The following is an 8,476-nucleotide window of genomic DNA, read 5'->3' on the forward strand; positions in this document are numbered from 1 at the left end:
TAACGTACTGTTTACCTCTTCTTCGGGAGATTTTCAAACTTGACCGCGCCGTGCTTGCCCTTCTTGCCGCGCTTCTCGGCGACGGGCGCGCGGCCCGCGAGCGCGCAGAGGACGCCACGCAGCACGTGCGACGCGCTGACGTCGTTGACGAGCGTGATCCACTCGTCCTTGACTTCGGTGCACATGGCCACAATGAGCGTCGCCATCGTCGGCACGTTCTTGGAGCGTTCGTCGTCGTCCTCGGTGGTCTCGAGCGACCCGTCGACTTCGGCCTGCACGATGGCACCGACCTTGGACAAGATGCGCTGGAGCACGTGCGACGAGTACCGGTTCGTCCAGAGATGGCTGTAGTAGCCCTCCATCTTGTGCACGAAGAAGCTCAGCTGGCGCGGCGACATGTGCTCCACAAGCACTTCAACGATCTCGCACGCGTGGCGGTCCGAGGCCGCACTCGCGATACGCGGCGCCAGCTCCTCAAGGACGTTCCAGAGAAGAATCGACTTGGTGTCGTCGCCGTCGTCGCCGAGGCTCTCGAGCAGCGACGTCTTGACCTCGAGGAGGTACGCGGTCGTGTCCGGCTCCAGGCGGCGCGGGCGCACGCGTCTATGCAGGCCGCCATAAGCATCACATGGGAGAAGGTGTCATGCTGCACGTAGCCTTACTCGGGGCGCTCATGGCTGTGGGTCTCGTCCGCCATACTCTAGGTTGCTCGCGCCGATTGGGTTGCTCAAATGAGCACCTTAGCGGCCAATTGATTGGAGGCCTTGGCCGGCCACCGGGTTTGCTCCGGATTCCCATGCATGGATAACACTATACATGTGTTTACTTCGTTAATAGTGTGTGTTAGTGGCTATGGATGCGAAGGAATCCTTGGGCGTATGGTCGCCGCCTCGACTGGCTGTGTCGCTTCATCAGTGCATCTTGTCGTCTTGAGCTGGATCACGAGACGACCTGCGCACTGTGTACGCGCCAAATGACTAGTCGGTCTCCGGGTTTGTCACCGGCCACGTTGTGCACAGTACTTTTTATACACGATTATAGTGTGCATGCAACCTCGACACGCTCGTGTTCAACGCTGCAGGAGACCCACCCACGCCTACGTGTTCAAACACAGAGGATACAAAGCAACAAAAGACGCAGGGCGATGCTTCGAGCTCGTCTTTTGGCACTTTATCTCTAGCACCAATCGAGCCCGGATCTATGTGTACACTAATATGATACATCGTTCCATAAATAGTGTACATTCGAGCCGGAGTGTGCGCTGGAGCAAAGTTGAATTGTGGCGAAGATCACGGCCGAGGATGGAACGATCTCGCCGTGGCGGACAGCGCGGCCGCAAGCCCAAGACGAGCAGCATCTCCAAGGACGCTGACGGCGACAGCGGCAGCCATGGCAACGGGCTGCGCTCGCCGCCGCCACGATCGCGCTCGCTGCAGCAGCTGGAGAAGGACCACGACAGCGCCAACGTCGACGACTCCATGTCCGAAGACGACGCGGACGACAAGGAGGCCACCGCGCAGGGCCTCTTGCAGGCGCTCATAGGATGCATCGAAGAAGCCGAGGCCGATATCCTCGACGAGAAGAAGCACGGGAGCAAGAGCAAGGCGCGCCACGACGACGCGGACGACGACGACGGTGAGAACGATGGCCACGAAGAGACCGCCCTCGAGTTCAAGGAGCACATGCTTGAGCTCAAGAAGAAAGTTCAGATGATTGAAGATGGCACGTTCGCCGAGTACTGCCGGCGGTGCGTCGAGTTCAAGGAGGACCGTAGCCGCGCGCTCCAGACAGCGCGGCAGCACCGCGAGCTCCAGCTCAAGAACGTCCAGGATTTGCTCCTCTTTGACTATCAAAAGGCGGAGGACCTCTACGCGACCGGAAAGGACTGCATCAAGTACGACATGATGAGCCACGTCCATGCGATGCTCGACGACGTCGAGGCGCAGCTCACACAGTTGGATGCCGACCCGACGGCCGACGAGCAGCCGGTGGCCAAGAAACCCAAGCTCGCCGACGGTATTCCGTCCCTGCCTTGATTCGAGCATTGCACCATGAGGTGTCGTAGGCTTGTTGCCGCCGTCCGAGTGCCGCCTCGCGCTGCCCGAGGTCCAGAGCGACGTCGCCGCCATTTGCCGCAGCTGGAAGACCACGCCGGTCCTCAACGACACGCTGGCGCCAGGTATAAGCTTGCGCTTGGATTGATGCGATCTTATCTGCCATCAGTGCCAACATCGTGCCGCCGGGGAGTGCTCAGCTGCGGCGACCATCTCTTTGACGAAGGCGACGAGGTCGTCCTCTCGTCCAACCTCATGCAGCGCGAGTACGTCGGCACGATCCAGTCCTTTACGGACGACGCCGTACGTCCCGATTCGCTGTTTATGGCTCACGGCGCGTGTAGCTCTACGTCGTCCTCAACACGGGCGAGAAGGCGCGCATTCTCTTCCAGATGCTGCAAGAGAAGCGCTGCGCGATCATGCCCTTTCAACGAGGCAACTCGGGCGTCAAGAGCCTCCAGTCGTCGGGCTGGGTGCGCTGCGAACCCTTTTAACGCCTCTGCGATATACTTCTCTTTGGTTCATTTCGCTCGCATCGACATGGCGAGCATGCTGTCGCGCCGAGTTTAACGCATTTGGATGGATTTAACCGATGGAAGCGGCATATGACGTGGATGCCCGTGCTGATTCAAAATGACACGGTGCCATGCATCCGCACCGACCTTGCAAGGCGTCGATGCAATGCGTGGTAGAGGTGCGCTTGAGTCTACGTCGGCGTGGTGGACCCGACGGGTTTTACTTGTGTTTAACGCGATAACCCTTTTTTGGCATTTGCTGGAAAGCCGGAGTTTTTCCGGACCGGCGGTCGTCGACTGGTGGCAGCGTCTTACTCTAGAATCCTCGCAGGTCGAAATGGCTCTCCAGCGCCTTGTCACGAGCGTCCGTCGCCTCATGCAGACTCCGACGTGGAGCATGTTCCCGCAGGTCCAGATGGAGCTTGCTGCCCACGGCGCCTGCGACCACGACCACGACCACGAGGCCGATGAGCTCAACGACGCGCTCTGGCACGCGTGCCCCAAGTCCAAGGTGACGCCGTCGCGCAAGAAGATCCGCAACAACGACCCGTCCAAGCGCCTCAAGAACATCGTGCACCTCCAGTCGTGCGAGCACTGCGGCACGAAGAAGCTTCGCCACAGACTATGCATGGACTGCTTCAAGAAGGGCACGTACTTTACGAGCTAAGCAGGCATGAAGCAGTAGATAGATGAAGACGAGGTCGACGGAATGCAATACAGTGTCATCCTTCTGACCCACATGCGATCGATCGTCCTCGCACTACGCAGTGGACATGCAAGCCAGCGACTCGATTCCTGCCAGGACGCGCTCCGGCAAGCAGCGTCTTGAAGAGCGCTCATGCGACGCCGCAAACGAGCGACATGCGAAAGCCAGCGCGAACAAGGTCATGGCCTTGGAGGACGCTGCGGCCGCCACCTTGAGCCGCGCCCAAGCCAAGCAATAGCCCATGACGCTGCAAGGTTTCGCCTGGCACACTTGGGCGAAATTGCTGCGTCGACGGCGGTTCGCACTACCAAGCTGTAGCGACGCGCTCGCCAAGAAGTTCATGCCTCCAAGCACGGTGGCTACAAGCCCAAGCACATGGCCGAGACGGGAGAGAATTGGGTCGGAGCGTGTATGGCTCCGCCGTCCAGAGCACGAGTCTTGTCGTTTTGCCAATACCTGCGTCCGGGCCATGAAGGGGATGACGACGACCTGCGCTCATGACAACGAGAAGCACAAGTCCGACAAGTCGAACGCGCTATCATCGCAGAGGGGACGGTGTGGATCGGCGAGGACGCGTTGGATGGAAGCTGTTTACTCTCCACAACTCGAATAGCGTGAGACGACCATGACGTGAGACCATTGCCTCGGACCTGTCCTAACATGGCATGTGTGGACACGTCTAAGGCTCGTTGAACATGCTCAAGCGAGGGTGCAACAGGAGGATAGATACAGTGTAGATGGATAGATAGATAGATAGATAGATAGATAGATAAATCAAGCGTCAAATCTTACATGGACGCACTCGACGCGTACGAGGCCAAAGTCCGCCGGCGGCAGGAGCGCCGATCGAGAGCCCTCGCGCGCACCGGCAAGAAGCGACAGGAGCAGCGGCGACGCGACGCCTCGGACGAGCGACAGGCAGAAGCCCGCGCGAACGAGGCCATGGCCTTGGAGGACGCTGCGGCGGTCGCCTTCCAGTGCGCGCTGGACGCACAAGCCGAGCAAAGCGCTTACGACGCGGCCATCGCAAGCTTTCGCGAGGCCGCACGGCTGCGAAAGCGCCTGCAGACGTATCACCTCGACGCGCATACGGAGAGCGCCACGTCGACGGCGAGTCGCATTACGGAGCTGCAGCGGCGCGTCGTCGCTCATGATGCACGACTGGCGTCGGCTGCCGTCGCGCAGGCGCGTCTTGCTACGGTTGCGCAGCACCATGCAGCCACGAGGTACCCTCTGTTCGATCCTCGTTGACTCTTCAAAACGATCGGACGCAGGACAGAGATTGCACATGTGTCGAGCGCCGCATGGACCAAGAAGATGGCGACGGCCCTGCGCGAGGCCAACTGCGACGCCTTGGAGCATCTCATTGCGCATGGCGCCGATCCGGACGCGGAAGCGCACGGCGTGACGCCGCTCATCTGCGCGATCGCGACCAACCACTTGCCCGTGGCGCGGGCCTTGCTCCAGCTCGGCGCCGACCCCGGCTTCGAGACGAGCGACGGCAAGACGGCGCTGCTTGTGGCCATCGTCGCCGACGATCTCGACGCACTAGCGCTATTGCCGCCTACGTGCATCCATTACGAGACGAAATGCGGAGCAACCGGCATGCTCGTGGCCTGCGCGAAAGGGCGTGTCGCCGTCGTTCAGCGTCTTCTTGCGCAATCGCCCGACCTGGTCGAGCTGCAACGAAGCGGTTGACGCTCACGCTTCGACGTAGGTGAATGCGACCAACGCGCTTGGCTTGACGCCGCTCATGGTCGCCGCCAAACACAATTTCTTGTCGCTGGTGCGCCTGCTGTTGACCCATGGCGCGACGCCGGCGCTCCAAGTACACTCCTCGCATGGGTTGCACTCGAGCTCCAGATAATCGAGTAGGCCCGGAATGGCGACACGGCGGCGGCCCTGGCCCACGCCGCGGGGTTCCTGAATGCTGCCGCCATGTGTAGCGGAAGCTCTCTTCTGGATTCCAAGCGCGAGGCGAAAGATTTGGCGGCGACCGAGCGCGGGCTTGCACGTGCCTTGGACGCGGCGCCAGTACCCTCGATTTTTGCGTACCTTGGAGCGCACAAGACAGCGAGTCCGGCCTACGAGTCGCCCGTCGGTGACATGCTTTTGCACGTGTGCTGTGCGCGGGGATCGATCAGCGACGTCCGAGCTGCCCTTCCGCTCTGTCCGTGGTTTCTGCCCAACCGGTTTGGCCTCACCGGCGCCATGATTGCGGCACAGAAAGGCCGTCTCGACGTTCTGAACGAGCTCGTCGCGGCTGGCGCTGACCTTAACCAGCCCGATTTCCTCGGCCACGACTGCTTCTATCATCTCCACACGCATGGCCACGGTGCACTCGCTGCCGTTTTGGGCGCACAGAAAGCCCACACACGGCAGTGGTGGGCCCCGCCACCGACGACGTCGACTGTCTCGCTACCGCCGTCATCCCCGCTGCGCCCAGTGCGAGTTCCGTCGCCGTCGAAGCCGAGGCGCGCACCAAGGAGCCTCTGCAACAGCTGCCAGCTCCTCTTTGCTCGCAATCGCTGCACCACGTGCCAGTGCTGCTACTGCGATAAGTGCTACGGTCGCGTGCACTTCCAAGCTGCAAACCGCCATCACACGTGTATCGAGATGGCCCCGACGAATGCACCGGAAGACCACGAGGCTTCGTGGAACGACCATCTCGCTACGTGCCACAGCATCTACGAAAGCGTGCTGAAGCTGCAGGGTGCCACGTCACGAACGGTTGCGGCACTCGTGAGCCCCAAGCGCGCTCGGCAGGTCGAGCTCGAGACCATCGACGCGGTCGTCGCCAACCAATCCAACCGTACAGACCTTCCTCGCTCCTGCCGATGCAGAACTGAGAGCTTCGACTAGGCAAGCTGCACACGGCGCAGCTTCAACTGGCCAGTGTCTACCGACGCGAAGGCAAGCTCGAGGAGGCCAAGCAGCAGCTCGAGACGCTTCTCAAAAGCCTCTGCACCGACGTCGACGACGACGTGGCCTTTCTTGGACACGTGTACCTCGAACACGCGCGCGTGCTTGCGGTGGTTCACGCAAGGCAGCTCATCGCTTATGTGTGGTTGAGCATAGGCACGCAACGAGACAGGGGCCGCCATCCAGCGCTTCGACCAGGCGTTGGCGCTTCTCTGGACGCACGTGGCCATGGACGACAGCCATTTGTGCGCCGGCCTCAACGACTACCACCACTTCTTGGTCGTCCGCTTTCACATTGTAGTAGAGGCGCTAGCTGACATGTCGCGTGTAGATCGCACAGTCGGACTACGCGGCGTGCGTGAGCCTCGCCCACCAGACGCTGCAACGTCGCCTCGGCCGGCTGCCCGCATCCCATGCGCTCGTGCACCAGGCACGCGACCAGCTCGACGACGTGATCGGAGCCCGCGAGCGCGCAGCGATGCGACTGGAAGACACGGCGGCGTCGCGTCGGGACCGGCTTGCGCTCGCGCTGCGCTCGGACCCAGGGTTTCGCGCCTTTTGTGCCCTTCACGGCAAAGACGCCCACGTCGACTTGTGGCGCGCGATCGATGCACTGGACCCGACCGAGCGCCGTCGCGCCGTGGGACATGCTCTCTACAGCCGATTCCTGCAGACCAAAAAAGTGCGTTGTCTCCCGTCCAAAGTGCAACTTGGACTGCTGGCGCGGCTCGACCACTCGGTGGTCGCGGCCGACGGCAGTCGCAAGGACAAGCCGCTCGTGCGCGTGTTTGCCGCGACCAAGCGCATTCTCTTCGAGTACCTCGACACGACAGCGTACGGCGCGTATACAGCAACAACAACAACAAGGGCAACGACGCCGTAGCATCTTCGTGTCTCCATGCTTCGCCATCACCTGCGACTTCATTTTCTACAAGGCAGAGACTAGATCTGTAAACGAGCACGCACGAGAATCGCCAACGCGCAAAATGAGATGCGTCGCGGACGGGATATCGACATGTCATTGCAACGACGCGCCGTCGGGCGCCGAGAGCCCCAGCGCGTGCAGCTTGACGCGCAGGCGCTGTTGGAGCACCGCAAGCAGCGCTGCATCGTTATCATCGACGGGAATGCAGTCTACGTCAGCATAGGAGCCTCGACGGGCATCCCGCAATGCAGCGTACTACCTCGGAGCAACTGCGCAGCGACATGCACGCTGAGAGACACGCCGCAGACAACCAGCGTCGGCTCGTCGACGAGGCGGGCGTCAGTGGCCCGCAATTCAAACGATCGCGCGCGTTCCAAGCGGTCTTTGACTTGCTGACGCGACGGCCCGCGCATCGGCGCCGACCAAAACCCGTCGTTCATCGCGGCATGGTCCTAACAACGACGTCGTAGCACATGAGGATCTCGATTGATGCGTCTTCATCACCTGCTGCAAAAGTAGGCGCCAGTCTGTTGCCGAGACCTCTTCGGTCGCGTGCAGTGGCGGGTGGGTGTCGCGGGTCTGCAGCGCCAACACCCCTTCCTCGATCGAGTGCTGCACAATAAAGCGGTGGACGGTCGTCGGCTTCTCCTGCCCGAGCCGATGGACACGGTTGATGGCTTGTCGCTCCACCGATCCGTTCAAGAGCGGCTCGACCAAGACCACATGCGACGCCTCGACAAGATTCAGGCCATTGGCACCGTGTCGAAAGGGCAGCGCCAGCACGCACGCCGCCGTTGTCGCCGCCTTGAACCCTTGCAGTCCCTTCTCAAAGTCTTTTTTTGCCTCGGGGTAAATGCACTGTACGCCAACACGATGCAAGGCCGTCGACAAGATGCGCAGCATGTCGGGCCACTGGGAAAAGAGCAGCACGCGCACGTCGCCGAGACCAAGGATGCAGCGGACGATGCTGTCGACCTTGGTCCCGCACTCGGGTCCTATGTTTCCATACAAAGGCCTCAAACTCAATCTTGAAGACAATATTCTTGCGATTGAGAAAGCACGCACCGATGCGCAGCGGCTCGTCGCGGACCATTTGAATCGACGAGGCCGTGCTCGGGCGACGGCAGGTCGGACAGAGCGCGCGTCGCGCCGACTTGAGCATCGCTTGCGTGCACGAGCGACACAACACGTGCGCACACGGCCACACGGCGCGCTCGATCGGAAGCTCTTCGTGGCACACGACGCAGTCGTCGCGACGCGATGAGGACGTCACGCGGTGGTGTCGCAGGTTCTGGAGGTACCGGAGCTGGTTGAGCGCAGTACTTAGCGTCGCGTGGGCGTCGGCGCGCTCTCC

General features: G+C 61.3%; 5 protein-coding genes across 5 annotated transcripts; 3 read left to right on the forward strand and 2 right to left on the reverse strand.

Annotated features, from left to right (window-relative positions):
- Positions 1–11: 11 nt before the first annotated feature.
- SPRG_21793 (hypothetical protein) lies at positions 12–697 on the reverse strand (the record flags this gene model as incomplete). The annotated part of the gene is made up of 2 exons (XM_012356023.1): positions 12–603; positions 663–697. The coding sequence occupies 2 exons, from the start codon at positions 695–697 to the stop codon at positions 12–14; spliced, it is 627 nt and encodes a 208-aa protein (XP_012211413.1).
- A 604-nt stretch (positions 698–1,301) lies between these two features.
- Positions 1,302–2,548, forward strand: SPRG_16694 (hypothetical protein; the record flags this gene model as incomplete). Its single annotated transcript, XM_012356024.1, has 4 exons — positions 1,302–2,016; positions 2,066–2,179; positions 2,224–2,357; positions 2,399–2,548. The coding sequence occupies 4 exons, from the start codon at positions 1,302–1,304 to the stop codon at positions 2,546–2,548; spliced, it is 1,113 nt and encodes a 370-aa protein (XP_012211414.1).
- Positions 2,549–2,906: 358 nt separating this feature from the next.
- Positions 2,907–3,236, forward strand: SPRG_16695 (hypothetical protein; the record flags this gene model as incomplete). Its single annotated transcript, XM_012356025.1, has 2 exons — positions 2,907–2,933; positions 2,979–3,236. 2 exons carry the CDS (start codon positions 2,907–2,909, stop codon positions 3,234–3,236), a joined length of 285 nt encoding a protein of 94 aa, XP_012211415.1.
- Positions 3,237–4,067: 831 nt separating this feature from the next.
- SPRG_16696 (hypothetical protein) lies at positions 4,068–7,103 on the forward strand (the record flags this gene model as incomplete). Its single annotated transcript, XM_012356026.1, has 7 exons — positions 4,068–4,501; positions 4,550–4,949; positions 4,993–5,103; positions 5,151–6,087; positions 6,138–6,298; positions 6,354–6,479; positions 6,529–7,103. The coding sequence occupies 7 exons, from the start codon at positions 4,068–4,070 to the stop codon at positions 7,078–7,080; spliced, it is 2,721 nt and encodes a 906-aa protein (XP_012211416.1). The 3' UTR covers positions 7,081–7,103.
- A 97-nt stretch (positions 7,104–7,200) lies between these two features.
- SPRG_16697 (hypothetical protein) lies at positions 7,201–8,470 on the reverse strand. The gene is made up of 4 exons (XM_012356027.1): positions 8,188–8,470; positions 7,627–8,117; positions 7,382–7,574; positions 7,201–7,331 (listed from the first exon to the last, which is right to left on the reverse strand). The coding sequence occupies exons 1-4, from the start codon at positions 8,282–8,284 to the stop codon at positions 7,216–7,218; spliced, it is 897 nt and encodes a 298-aa protein (XP_012211417.1). The 5' UTR covers positions 8,285–8,470; the 3' UTR covers positions 7,201–7,215.
- Between the last annotated feature and the right edge of the window lie 6 nt (positions 8,471–8,476).

The sequence above is a fragment of the Saprolegnia parasitica genome (assembly GCF_000151545.1).
Source record: "Saprolegnia parasitica CBS 223.65 unplaced genomic scaffold supercont2.357, whole genome shotgun sequence".
Taxonomy (NCBI): Eukaryota; Oomycota; class Saprolegniomycetes; order Saprolegniales; family Saprolegniaceae; genus Saprolegnia; species Saprolegnia parasitica.

What these genes read in the sequence shown, in the direction of transcription:
- SPRG_16697 (XM_012356027.1), bottom strand. Translation starts at nt 8,284, where the DNA reads ATGCTCAAGTCGGCGCGACGCGCGCTCTGTCCGACCTGCCGTCGCCCG. An exon ending in GGCGCCTACTTTTGCAGCAG is followed by an intron (nt 7,575 to 7,626) that starts GTGATGAAGACG and finishes CGTCGTTGTTAG; the next exon opens with GACCATGCCGCGATGAACGA. An exon ending in CGCTGCGCAGTTGCTCCGAG is followed by an intron (nt 7,332 to 7,381) that starts GTAGTACGCTGC and finishes ATGCTGACGTAG; the next exon opens with ACTGCATTCCCGTCGATGAT.